A 12,778-nucleotide genomic window follows, 5' to 3' on the forward strand; every position below is an offset into this window, starting at 1 on the left:
ACGGTTCAACCGATGGGCTAGTGAAAAGAAAAGTCAATTTTTATGACAACGCAGATTTATCCTGCAGGTCCCGACATTCACGACGTGTTGTTTTGAACCCTTTGGATCCGTAGGGCTAGGCTTGATTGAGGGGAATCGGGCCATCTATCGCATTGACGTGTCCATCACTTCGATAACCCCTTTGCTGTTACATCGTGTGTTACTTTTGACGGCATTGGAGGCTCGTGGCGTCCATCCTGTGACGTTGCAATGCCTTGCCTCTGGATGCTGTGGGCCTCCATCGATTGAAAAGTCGCAGGATGGGCATGATTCGGTCCATCATCCGGGAATGTGCTGATCTTCGCATTTCCCTGCTGACATTGCTTTCTTTAGTTCTGCAAAGATCGGTCTATTGTTGGGACCCCGCGCTGTCTACGACGGGTTTATGTTCAACCTGGTGTCGTCAGCGTTAATTTCATTGTAACCATTCACCCCAGATTTACGTTATACGACACGTCGAGGGCTGTCGAAGGATGTGTTAATGGTTCAGGTTCATAAGACATTTATTGAGCGCTTTTGGCCTGGCGGGTCAAGGATGACGCTGTATCAGCCAATCAACGCTAGCGGTTGTGTCCCACCGACGTAACGTTATGGAAGAGCTTTATAATGATGTGTTATCTCTTGAGAGATGCATGCTTGAGTTGAGTTATGCTGTGCGCTAGAAGCCATGAGTATCTCGAACACCCTGACGCAAAGTTCAAATCGGGAAACATTATAACTTCCCTTAGCTCGGTTGCTAGCTCTTGTGCAGGGTACTTTGGCGATTTCTGGCGATCACGTCAAAGGGGATACCTTAGAACAGAAATGTGAGGATCTCACAACACCTTGACAGCACCTGCTTGAACTCTAGGCAGAACACATGTCCGCGGAGTAATCCAGTAGCGCTGAGTTGCTCGCTTGAAGTTCTTGGGGTGCCTCAGACTTGTCAGGTGTTCCTCGTAGTTGTTTTGGATGTTGTAGCATATGGTTTGCCTTGTCAATTTGCCCTGTTGGTCAGTGTCAGGATGAAGATTGAACCTTGTACCTCCAGGATGAATTTTGTCGATCTTCTTCAGTTCATGATGCGATCTGTGGAAGCATCGAGACCCTGACCCTGCTCGGTCCGGATGAGCAACAAATGTACAAGAGTGATTGGGCGACCAGCCAAGTACTCAGGAACATCATGGGGGGAAGTGACCATGATGTCCCGATATGGTAGGTACAGTTAACACCCGGGGGCTCCCGGTACGGGCCGCCGGCCACCAGCCATGGGAGGATTGATGGGGCTCCACCATTCTTGTCAGACAAAGTCCGTTGACCTGCTTTGATACTTATTCCAGGCCGTCAATTCATTGACTCCACTTTTTTCAACTCTCATCTTTAAAAATACAGCATGTCCCCAGCTCAGGAGGAGCAAGACAAGGCTTCAACATCCATCCTGAAGGAGAGACGTTTCAAGCTGAGTAGGTCAGTCGTGCTCTCCGTCTCCTCGTGTGCCGATTTGCTCACTTCGGGCCATCTCTCAGAGCGTGTGATCGCTGTCGGTGAGTGCTTGCTGTATCTCTTATCTGTGACCAGCCATCGCTGACCATACTTCAGTCGAAGAAGGATAAAATGTGACGAGGGCCATCCGTGTCAGGCTTGTCTCACTGCCAATTCACCATGCACGTTTGAGGAACCAGGAAAGCGAACGCATCCTCATAAGTCAAAGTTTGTGGTGAATGCATTTTGTCGCTTAATACAGATACTCATGATCGGCTTGCAGAAGGACTGCAACCCTTGAAGACAGGATGCATCAACTCGAGACTCTCATTCAAGCAATTCCTCCTGCCGTTTTCGCTGCCGGAGGTGCGGGCCCATCTGCCCTTACCTCCTCCCAGTTACTATCTTCAGATAACATCGCTAGCCCTTTGGCGTCCTTCGCTTCAGCAAACCACAACTTTCCCGCGGGCGTTCCACCTCCATCCTTGCACGTTTTCCCACTTACAAATCCGTCTACCCACTTCAGGGCATCTCCACCCATGAGCTCTCCAAGAACTCAAAGTCCAAATACTGCATTTTCCTCGATGCTTGGGCAGTCCTCTCATACCCCAAATGCATCAAACTCCGAACAACCCGAAGAGACGTCACGCATGTCTATATCTGCTTCCTATCTGTACTTCGATGATGAAGGCTACACCCGTTGGCAAGGAGAGACTTCTGGCCTTCCTCTCTTAGACCTTTTGGTCGAAAATCACACTCCAGTCAAGTCCGAACCCGAAAAGGGCTCTCCAGGTCCGACATGGGCAAACCCATCTCCTCATACCGCTGGCCCAACTTGGTTTCCAAATAGGACGCCAAGACGTACCGACGTCAACCCTGAAACATTATGGCGCCTTATCACTTCTTATATTGTCCCGGAGCTTATGGACAGGTAGGTTTCTATCTGTTCCTTTTAATCTCGCTTGCACTGATCTTACATCAATAGTCTAGTCCAATGCTATTTGTGTACTTCTTACTACCTGCTGCCGTTCCTACATGTTCCGACATTTTTGGCAGTGCGTGACATTCTCATGGTGTGCTTCTCTTGCTCACACAACAACTCCAGGACTATGGCAATCCCAGAAAGTGGGGTGAGCCTGGGTTTGCGGCCTTCATTGTAGCTGTATGCTGCCTTGCATCCCGTCACATCGATGATCCGAGAGTACGATCAGATCCCAGTGATGGCATCTCTGCCGGCACACAATGGTTTGAATTATTTGGGCGGCTACGGACCCTTCCAATTGCGGACCATCCTACATTGTACACCATCCAGGCAGATCTAATCGCCGCGGTCTACGCAGTAGGGCTGGGAAAACTCTCCAAAGCAGCTGCACTCTTATCAGAGGCTATCACTGTCTCGATAGATACTGGCCTGCATCGATCGGCCGATACATATGACCTCTTTAATCCCATCGAGGACGAAGTCCGCAAGCGCACATTCTGGTGCGTTTACCTCTGGGATAAACAACTATCTGCGCACTTTGGCCGTCCCCCGATGATTCGCCTTCGGGACACAGACATTGGAGAGCCTACCGTTGTAGATGACGAGTTCATCACACATGATGGGATGCTCTCGCAGCCCGCAGGAACGGAGAGTCGTATGAGTGCGTTTATCGCTTCCGTGAGGATCATGGTCGTAATGGAATCGGTGTTGGACATACCGCCTCCGCGCGACCGGACGGGTGACTCTTCTCCGTTCTTGCTACGCGCTGCAGGCGTGCTGTCCGGTCATGTACGTCCGAAGGACCTACGCGAAGAGGAGGCATTGCTGGACGAAATCCGTCGATCGATACCTCCGTATTGGGCGCATACGTCGGAGACACTTGCGAGTGATGACGTGATCAGGGTCACGCAGGCCGTGCGTTTACACTGCGCCGAGCAGTATGTCAGGATGTTGATTCATCGACATCGCTTCTCGAATTTTGTGGCGGAAAGGGCATACAGTGCGTCGATGGAGGAGGATCCCCTGGATATGGAGAAGGAGGAGATGAGTGCAGCGCAGTTGTGTGCGCTGCAGATTATCTCGTCACACATGCAGGTAGCAGGGAAGGGGCTGATGACGTATTGTGAGTGTGCTCATTATGGATTTTGTCATTCGTTGGTTGATCATTCGTGTCAGATGGCGTGCATGTGATTCACCAGCTCACGCAAGCCGGCAGAACGCTCATCACCATATTGATTAACTGCAAGAGCGAGAAACTTCAACGCTTGATCCAACCTGCGCTTGAAGCGCTTCGATCGTGTGTTGGTTTGTTGAGGCGGTTCAGTGGGCGGTACGTGTGTGGACAGAGGTCAGGAGACCTCATGGAAGAATTTTGTCGCTGTGAGTTCCTTGTTCCTGATGGCCCAGTGGCTCGGCTAATGCATGTGAATAAGTGACACAAATTCCTCTTGAACCTTCTCGCCCAGAAGGTCAGGAACAGCCAAATTCGCGTCCCCCCTGGATAAGACCCATCCGCAAGAAGACGCCCAGCGTCGCTACCAAGGGCGCAGGTAGCGATGGTGGGTCGCAACATAGCAGCCCCGAGGCTTTCTCACCCTCTGAATTTTTCGTCGACCCTACCCTTGGGGGCACGAGCCCCCAATCGGTACCGCAGAGTGCCTTTTCGCCTGCACCTGTGCCCTCATCATCACGATATCCACGGCGGTTGTCACTTTCGGCGCCAAGTTTTATGGACCCAGGCGGTATGGACATGGATGCGTCTGCGGGGATGTATTTGTCTTCGCCGGCAGATATGATGAATATGTTTGGGGATGGGTCGGTGGATGTTGCGACGCTGTTCTCGGGCGCGTCTGATTTCAATATGGGGCAACATCTTGCTGAACCGCATGAACCGTTATACGGACACATGAATGGAGGGAATAATCTAATCGCGACCCCTTGAAGTGGTCTCGTATGTTTACATTGTGTTGCGTAGTGGAGCTGTATGATTTATTGCAGGCTTTTCTATTACTAGGTCTGTATTCCCATTAACACATTACTGTATAACTCTTAGGCTTTCGCGATATCGATATGGTTCCCTGCTTGATGCCTTGGGAAAGTTGGAAGATCCAAGAGACGCGATCACGTGCTGTACTAGAAAGAACCAAGAGTCGAAACAAAATATGATATTTATTACTCACCGGTGCACCCCTCAACTAATTCCTTCTTTCTGAATCTTTGGCTAAAATCCGCTGTGGCCAACTCTACTGGCGATCTGGTTATTCGTGCCCGGGAATGCACAAACCTGTACGGTCCATTCTTGCAGCGTTCAATCTCTTGTGCTCCGCCACCGCTCAACTTACTTCAAGGAATTCCACTCCGAATGGTGCGAAACGAATGCAGGGCGGTCTGCACTTGCCCTTGAGCCGGAGTATTATTCCTAAACGCCTCACCCTCACCGCGGACACCGGCGTAGCGGGACTTGGAGATTTTTTCGACGTGTGAGTCTGTACAGGCGAGACTCTCCTTCTTGACCGACACTCTACCAGAACGTATAGCGTCCTTATAGACATCGGCGGCACACCCTTGCCTGTTGTGCTAGGTGAGTTTTCAAAACTACAGCGGGAACACTGCATCTCAGACTGAAAAGCGCACAAGACACGGGTTCCTCAGACCTCTGGGTACTATCAACCATGTGCCAGGGAACATGCTCCTCTGAAAATACGGCTCTTTACCCACCGAACACGTTTCACGATATGGGCCTGGATGCCACCCTGGTGTATGGCGATTCGCAGACTGGTACGTATGCGAGAGGCGTCATTGGATATGACGCGGTGTCGCTCGCGGGCTTGACTTTGCAAGACCAGTATTTCGCGGCGATCAATGATACCAATACTTCTGTGGTGCAGAGCAGGTGTTCTGGGATCTTCGGACTGGGGTTTCCTCTCAACAGGTAGGTAACTGCCCTGAGAGATGATTGCGCTGTGCTGATTTCTTGTGGAGTGTTATCTGGACCGATCTGTTCCTGAATCAACATCGGGTTTCGAGACGACGAAGTCTTAAACGTGAGGTAGTCCCGCGTATCGCTGTCGCGTGGAGAAATTACGCAAGTCGCTGGTTTGAGAAGTCCACCCTCGGAATTTCCTCGTCTCGACATATCGATACTCCCTTTAATCAATCTATGCATCAACAGAAACGTCAGACATCCACCATCATTTCTTCTTTTGGAGAATCCGCTCCATTCATCCCTCGACTTGTTTCGCTCGGAGCGCTTGCCTTGCCCATGTTTGCGATTGCGCTGCAGCGAGATACAATCGAAATCGGAGGGAATGAAGGCATGCTCTCCATAGGCGGACTGCCACTTGGGGTCCAGAACGAGAGCCTGACGTGGGTTCCTGTGCGTAAATATACACTTCAACAAGGCGGCTTGATCCAAGATGCTCCTCTCGAGGTACGTTTTTCCAATCTGGGAGTGTTACGCATCAAGCAGTTAATTCGCCTGCCCAAGGCATATCCCATTGCTTGGGAGATCCCAGTGGACGATGTCTTCCTTGACGGCGTGAAACTTCCGCGGTCACAGTTATCTTCCCCTAATATATCACTCTCAGCACTAATAGACACAGTTCGTCATCCACGTTCCAGTGATCCGTACCTCAATTCGTCTCTGACACCTATTTGTAGGGCAATTCCCTGATTCGCGGTCCGCCTGACGTCATTTCGCACATCCAGAACATGCTGGGGGGACCTCACTTCGCCTGTTCATCTCCTCATACACTGACATTCCAGATCGGTGGCCGCCTGTTCCCCGTCGACCCAAGGGACTTCGTCAGCCAGGTGCGCTTGGGAAACGTAGAGGTGTGCGCGGCGAATCTTGCACAGACTGATGTGCCTGTTCTCGGTGGGGGTGGATATCTCTACAGCTGGAGTCTAGGGGATCCGTTTCTGAAAGGGTGAGCGATGGTCATATATATAAATGTCTGTGGAGCTGTGGATATAGAGCGGACACATCCATGCGGAGTTCCGAGCGTATTCCAAGCGAGTTGTCTCTGGAGCTCCGGCTCACCGTAACGAGCCGCTGACAATATGGGGAAAGGCCTCGTCTTTTGATTTCTCGCTCTTTTAGGTGTGTTGTTGCAGACCACTGATCTCTTGCTAGCGTGCTCGCAGCGTTCTACTATGGCTCTTTCGCAGGACCTTCGCAAGACCCTCCACGCATTGGGTTCCTATCTACCGTTCCTTCTGATGCTGGCGAACAGTTAGAGGACACTGTATCGGCTGCGGCTATGGAACAGGACGATCTTCCCGGTGAGTTCTCGCTACTTTTCATTTTCCTGGTATTGGTAGATGATCTTATCATTTTCTTGTAGGGACAAAGGCATCACCGCCATCCTCCCTTTCTTCTCCATGGAGCACCGGCATCGGGGGAATCCCTCTGGCATCTCCACTCAGCACTGGTACCGGAGACATCCCTGTGGTATCTCCTCTCACTGGCTCTGCTCATGATGATAGAGGCGGGAGCAGCCAACCTGGGCAGGCCAATGGTGCACGAGAGGGCATAAAGGTGGGCTCTGCCACCGCTTTGTGGAGTACATTTGTTACTTTAGCGATGTGGACATTCTGGATAACGCTCGCATGAATATCATGTTTAATATGTATGAGCATTTTGTGTTTCCGTGTCTTTTTAGCATTTGTATCACGTACCTTGCATTTTTGACATTTTGTAGCCTATCACATGCGATCCTCGATTTTTTTTGGTCTGGCATTGGATCCCAAGACGCCATCGATTGACGATTGTCAACAATTGCATGACAGATTGATGAATCTGTTTCATTAGGCCTCCTCGTCATCTCAGTGCAAGTATGGATCCTTTTCTGCGGCTCTATTGAGTGCACTCATTAGCTCTGGTTTCGAGAATAAGCAAATATGTTTTCATGACACAGTACTTAGAATGGGAGACTGGAAAATATTGCAAGGGGTCCTCCAGAACCCAGAAAGAGGTGCACATAGCTTAGTCAGCTCTTTAGCTGACACTTATCGCACTCTGCAAGGTGCATGAGAATTTTCCTTTGTTCCACCCCACAACTTGCTTCACGATACAAGTCGTTCAACAACAGTGGTGTCTTCTTTCCTGCATCATGGCATTTAACACTATCTACGGATTTACGACCTAGTCATCCCTCGGCTGAGCGCTCCTCTAATAGATCAATAGAAGGATTCCACGGCTGTCTTCCTTCTATTAGTCCACCCAACTGGGACTGGACTGGTTCCAGGCTCGCTTCATCAGAGCCTCAGACTGTCACGAGTTCAAGGAAACGCTACATGCTCCACATTTGCCATTCGTGCAAACTCGAGTACGTACTCGTCTCCAGCAACTATTTATCTCTCACGACTACTTAATACAGTCGGTCACATCCATACCCCTGAAGCGATGCTCAAGCTTCTTGAAGAACTATGTACATCACCGCCAAAACTATTCCGTTACCGGCAGCAAATTCTGGCAGGTTTTTATCCGTACATGCGCGTCCGTTATTTCTCCCCGTAGATATTGGAAATGCATGTATTGATCAAAACAGATCGTCGAGGAACCGATCAACCTCCGTTTTCCATGTGGTTTTGAATTCTATTGAAGCTGTGAATAATAATAATTTGGCAGGGTCGCAGTCAAAGCGTTCCTGTTACACGGCGCTTCCATTCAATGGCCGAATGAGAAGAAGACTCCAAAGCGAGTGCCTCGATGCAGGGTCACATTTACTAGTGGAGAGGTAGCATTTTCACAGGGGATGCGGCGTTGACATGGGCAAGACTCGGGTATGAAAGTAATCTAGCGTCAAGTCCCTGAATAAAGAATGGAAATATGATAATTCACACCGCTGGGCCTTTGTTCCCTATTTACCTTGCACGGATGCAGATAAAAAGAATGTCTGGGCACGCAAATAGTAAGGAGCAGGGCGCGGAGAGGCTCCCCAAGGCCTGATCATTGCGAGTGGGAGGCAGAATGGCTATAACATTGTGGATGGCACGGTACGGTGTGCAGTCCTGGTGGGTGCTCGAAATTTGAAAATGATTCATACCATTTTGCCAAATCTTTCTCCTGTGTCGGGTCTAAGCAGCCTCCACTGAGTCCCCGTTGTCGTGACAAATGATTGATCTGTCTGACTGAATAACACGACTGAGCAGCGAATGATCTCCCTCTTCTCATCGTCATGCTAACGCGTAGATCGCGCTGCAACGACGACAACAGAACCGCCTCTGACAAACTTGACAATGCGCGTTAAGCAAGTAAGTGAAATACAAAATCACAGCGTAGCAAAAAAAGCCATGCAACGATATAAACGAGCGAGCGAGCGAGTGAAAAAAAACTCAGGGATCTCATATCAACAAACAATAGTACCAAGGGTACTTCCCCTCCGTGATATCTCCAGGATAGATCTATGCGTGGTATCGCACACATGGTCCCTCCAAGCAACAAATCCAAATCCACATCCAAATCTTTTTGATCACAAACGAAATCATGTGCCGCGTTCTAGTTTACAACGACCCACGCTTCCAGTCGACGGCGTTTTTCAGTTGCTCAAGAGTTAGGAAGATGAGGATTGTGGTGGGCTGGAGACGCGACCATGCGGGGAGCCAGCCTTTGAACATGAACATTGGGCCTTCGCTTGCTAAAGAAGCGCGGATCACTCCGATTGTTGACTTGAAGGCGTCAGTGTCACGCATGATCGATTCATCGCAAAAAAACGGGACTCACGCTCGATCCGGGCCCAGAAGCGTTCATGATACGGCTCTTAAGCACGTCTGCGGGTGAGCAGACGGTTGTGGCAACAGTTCCCTAAAAGAGAATTTGAGGTGAAATTGTGGGAGATGAGAATAAGTAAAACATACTGCCGCGAAACTGGCTGTGAAATGACAACCGATGTTGTCATCGAAGTACTTTGTCTTCAGGAGCTCAGCCTTGAAGAAGTCGTACCTGAATACACATTAGACATGTGGCATGGTAATGGATGAAACGGAGAGGAGGGTGACTTACGATGCCAGTTGACTGGAGTTCATCAAGATGCTCCGGAAGACATTTGGGCCTACACCTCGCAAAAGCGATGATGGGCCCTCCTCGCGGACCATCTGTGATCATGACGTCAGTACCTCAGTCTCAGAATGGACTCGACCGGATATCAAAAAGTAAATCGACGCAGTTGGGGAATGATAAAAGCGGATACGAAGATGTAGAGAAGTAGCTGCCCATCACTGCAGTGGTGTGGTGGCGGTTCCAACCTGGTATCCGATTCCCTTTCGAGTCAATGCATCGGCAAATTGACGACGTCGGAAGGCTGACACGTCATATAGACCCATTAGTCCATAAGTGCATCCGTAATGCATTAACAATGGCTCCGTCAATGGATGGTACATTTCTGTACACATGGCGCAGGGTCGTCACGTATTGGTCAGAGCGAAAGGTTGACAAGCAAGCGTGCGAACACGCAGGTATCCTCGGGACAGCGATAACACCACAAGGATGGACGGAGAAAATGACGGAGTAGGCGGGGTAGGAGATAGAGCGGTGCATGGGAGTATAAAGGATGAGCAAGCGAGGATCATTACACTCTTTCGCCCACCCTCCGTCCCGTCGCTCCTATGCGCCCAGTTTTAATCTCATAGCCATGTGTATCAGCGACTTGCGGTGACGCCCCACGATAATACTGTCCTTGGGACAAAGTCGACACTTGCACAAACACTGAAAACCAAGAGGGAAGAAACGAGAAACACAAAACCGCGCAAGGCACGTCTGTATCACTGAGGCACGACACTTACTCTGAATAATGCGTCAAAGCAATGCTTATAATTAAACCGCTTTTCGGGTGGTTTTGCGAAGTCTCCTTGCAGACGGACCTGATAGATATGGCGCGATTTGAATAAGTTGGGGCGAAGAGGTTCCGGCGGGAGCGTAAATCATGGTTCGATGGTGGAATAGTCACGTAATGGGGGGTAAAAGTGAGCAGAAGGCAAGGTAGTGGAGCAATGACACACACCATAACGACCTCTGATCAGGCAAATTGCTGCTCAGCGCACGGAGGTCACAACTATGACATCGACACGTACCTCCAGGATTACCCACCACACCCGCGATGGAGCCAGCTAACTCGGGTGTCAATATTATCGATCGTACGACATGGGATTTCGTACTCACCCATGACACCTGCTGTGGCGAGAACCCACGCAGGGCTTTGGGGTGTTGCTCCCAAGAGCTTTTTGCTCTCATCATAAGCCCAAAAGCGACACAAGCTGTAGCTCATCTGGCGCATCCATGTACCAGTGATACCATCGAAGAGACCCCTGGCGCCTGCAGTGCGGACGGTCTTCTTTATGGACTCTATCATACGCTTGTCACCCGACGCCTGAAGGCGGACCTTGGTAAGGTCAAGAGGGTGGGTAATGGAAGCAGCAATTGTTGCTGCAAGACCACCGAGATAGAAGGGGTAGGGCTGCTTCTTGGGCTTCGAGGCCACAAGAGGTGGCGGAGAAGGTGCTGCAGCTTGTGTGGACATGGCTAGTGGTGGTCTGTGAGAGAGGATGTTTCGTGGTTCAACTGGAGTGAACCGGGCGTAACTAATTCGTCCGATGAAGACCTAATGAAGGCGCCTTGACTTATCTATAGGGGATTTGACATCGTACACACACGCTGACTAAGCTTCAGTCTCAGAGTCACATGTCATTCTTTCACATCCCTCGTCGTCGTTGTCCACAACGAACTTCACCCTCCTCATAGCCTAGACGTTATGTTTTACAGCGAGCTTCATAGTCTGCCCACCATATGTGGTCTGTTGTCACTACGGAACCCCGCAGTTCACAATCATCTGCAATAGACAGGTGTTTAATTGCCGCATTGCAAGTCGTGTGATTGTTCTTCCCTTCTATACCCTCCCGTCATCACCCGACTCGTGATTCGACTAATAACTACGGATCTCCGCATCTTCCTGCAGATCTTCGTCTGTCGACCACATCGATTGCCCAAAATCACCATTTCCCTACATTTCTTCATATCTTTCTTGCACCCTCATCTATCCAGACGACCTCCATATAATCACATTTGTCCTAATACTTCCTATCTTTCATCCAGCTGGCCTCATGAAATTGAATTGTGGGTCCAACGGCGCGCGACGAGGCACCAGCGGGCGTGCGATTAGTTGCAACGCTCACGCACACTGTTGCGTGGATGGTGCGCTGGAAAATTTATCGCGGCCCACGACGCGTGCGATCCCTTGGCGGGTGCACATAGCAAATGAGGGAAGGTCATTCGGTATATTTTACAAGTGGTATGAGACAATTCACTGGATCGTATCGATTTCACCTCACCATTGATCTTGGATATGTTCGGTGGGCAATTGACGGCGGGCGGGTGTGAAATCTACCCACGTTCTCAACATCGGCTTCAAACCTTGTTGCGAGTGCTATTGTGGCCATTCTGGACTCTTGAACTTCCACATATCGAGCTATACTACAACTTGAAGTTCATTCCCTGTGCTTACTTACCCTTGGCATCCCGTTTAAGAATTTCATCCCAGCTTTTTTTGTGGGCATTTCCCAACTCACGTTTAGTGGATGTCCGTTTCCCTCATTCTGAGCAAACCGTTGCTGTGCAAGGGTGCTCGGAATGACGTTAATGGTGCATCATCCAGTGATCTTTGTATTCAGGCGAATTATTGTACTCTGTTTTGGTCAATCCTGGGAAGAAGGAAACATCTTCTGTTGACATATACTTCTCAATATTGACCCCGCCGACTGATCATGCGAGCGACGCACCGATTCACTGCACCAATTCTCAGCGCACATACCTAGCTACAACATTCGCACTTGACATTACGCGACCTCGTACCTCTGTCAGTGCAAAACCATCTAGTACGACTGCGAAGTAATGTCCCACGCCAAACTCATGGGTTGACATTAATTTATCCACGACAGGTAGTAATTGCTCGAGCAATTCACTACTTCTCCACCACGCCGGATACATATGTCGGGCGCCATTTATTATGAGGGAAATCAGCCGGAAATTGCGATACAAGCACTCGGATACTGACACTAAAGAAGGGGGACAGTACCCACAGCACGGTGCTCCCACTCGAATTTCAACAGAGTTTGCCATATCTTTTGGCTGCACTTTGTCCTAACACCCGCTACTGTTCAAGATGGTGAGAGAGCGAGACCAATTAAGCACGAGGGCAATATCGACATCAAAGTACCTGAGCCCGTTCATCCATGGCATGGCTTTGAAGTTCAAAGGCCGAGTCTACGACTTGACCAGCCTAATTCAAATGTCAATTCCTT

At 49.9% G+C, this 12,778-nt stretch overlaps 3 protein-coding genes across 3 annotated transcripts; 2 read left to right on the top strand and 1 right to left on the bottom strand.

Moving 5' to 3' along the window:
- Positions 1 to 1,306: 1,306 nt before the first annotated feature.
- On the top strand, positions 1,307 to 4,610 carry DEU56DRAFT_334850 (fungal-specific transcription factor domain-containing protein). The gene is made up of 8 exons (XM_041345725.1): positions 1,307 to 1,485; positions 1,545 to 1,562; positions 1,618 to 1,728; positions 1,784 to 2,431; positions 2,486 to 2,555; positions 2,606 to 3,605; positions 3,659 to 3,862; positions 3,916 to 4,610. Exons 1-8 carry the CDS (start codon positions 1,412 to 1,414, stop codon positions 4,422 to 4,424), a joined length of 2,634 nt encoding a protein of 877 aa, XP_041208785.1. The 5' UTR covers positions 1,307 to 1,411; the 3' UTR covers positions 4,425 to 4,610.
- Positions 4,611 to 4,939: 329 nt separating this feature from the next.
- On the top strand, positions 4,940 to 7,449 carry DEU56DRAFT_801802 (aspartic peptidase domain-containing protein). The gene is made up of 10 exons (XM_041353163.1): positions 4,940 to 4,962; positions 5,011 to 5,063; positions 5,120 to 5,414; positions 5,465 to 5,912; positions 5,970 to 6,083; positions 6,143 to 6,411; positions 6,618 to 6,766; positions 6,829 to 7,078; positions 7,163 to 7,337; positions 7,402 to 7,449. The coding sequence occupies exons 3-9, from the start codon at positions 5,155 to 5,157 to the stop codon at positions 7,173 to 7,175; spliced, it is 1,503 nt and encodes a 500-aa protein (XP_041208786.1). The 5' UTR covers positions 4,940 to 4,962; positions 5,011 to 5,063; positions 5,120 to 5,154; the 3' UTR covers positions 7,176 to 7,337; positions 7,402 to 7,449.
- A 1,256-nt stretch (positions 7,450 to 8,705) lies between these two features.
- Positions 8,706 to 11,194, bottom strand: DEU56DRAFT_801808 (mitochondrial carrier domain-containing protein). Its single transcript, XM_041353164.1, has 8 exons — positions 10,644 to 11,194; positions 10,556 to 10,591; positions 10,486 to 10,496; positions 10,268 to 10,345; positions 9,489 to 9,580; positions 9,344 to 9,428; positions 9,210 to 9,290; positions 8,706 to 9,154 (listed from the first exon to the last, which is right to left on the bottom strand). Exons 1-8 carry the CDS (start codon positions 10,999 to 11,001, stop codon positions 8,990 to 8,992), a joined length of 906 nt encoding a protein of 301 aa, XP_041208787.1. The 5' UTR covers positions 11,002 to 11,194; the 3' UTR covers positions 8,706 to 8,989.
- Between the last annotated feature and the right edge of the window lie 1,584 nt (positions 11,195 to 12,778).

This window comes from Suillus clintonianus (genome assembly GCF_016758775.1).
Source record: "Suillus clintonianus strain FC179 chromosome Unknown DEU56scaffold_32, whole genome shotgun sequence".
NCBI classification, from domain to species: domain Eukaryota; kingdom Fungi; phylum Basidiomycota; class Agaricomycetes; order Boletales; family Suillaceae; genus Suillus; species Suillus clintonianus.

Bases quoted from the DNA above. Each gene is read 5' to 3' on its own strand.
- DEU56DRAFT_801802 (XM_041353163.1), top strand. From the start codon at position 5,155: ATGTGCCAGGGAACATGCTCCTCTGAAAATACGGCTCTTTACCCACCG. The intron at 5,415-5,464 runs GTAGGTAACTGC...TTTCTTGTGGAG, and splicing joins CTGGGGTTTCCTCTCAACAG to TGTTATCTGGACCGATCTGT. The intron at 5,913-5,969 runs GTACGTTTTTCC...CGCCTGCCCAAG, and splicing joins TCCAAGATGCTCCTCTCGAG to GCATATCCCATTGCTTGGGA.
- DEU56DRAFT_334850 (XM_041345725.1), top strand. From the start codon at position 1,412: ATGTCCCCAGCTCAGGAGGAGCAAGACAAGGCTTCAACATCCATCCTG. The intron at 1,729-1,783 runs GTTTGTGGTGAA...ATCGGCTTGCAG, and splicing joins ACGCATCCTCATAAGTCAAA to AAGGACTGCAACCCTTGAAG. The intron at 2,556-2,605 runs GTGCGTGACATT...CAACAACTCCAG, and splicing joins ATGTTCCGACATTTTTGGCA to GACTATGGCAATCCCAGAAA.
- DEU56DRAFT_801808 (XM_041353164.1), bottom strand. From the start codon at position 11,001: ATGTCCACACAAGCTGCAGCACCTTCTCCGCCACCTCTTGTGGCCTCG. The intron at 9,581-10,267 runs GTAAGTGTCGTG...TCATGATCACAG, and splicing joins GCTTTGACGCATTATTCAGA to ATGGTCCGCGAGGAGGGCCC. The intron at 9,429-9,488 runs GTAAGTCACCCT...ATGTGTATTCAG, and splicing joins AACTCCAGTCAACTGGCATC to GTACGACTTCTTCAAGGCTG.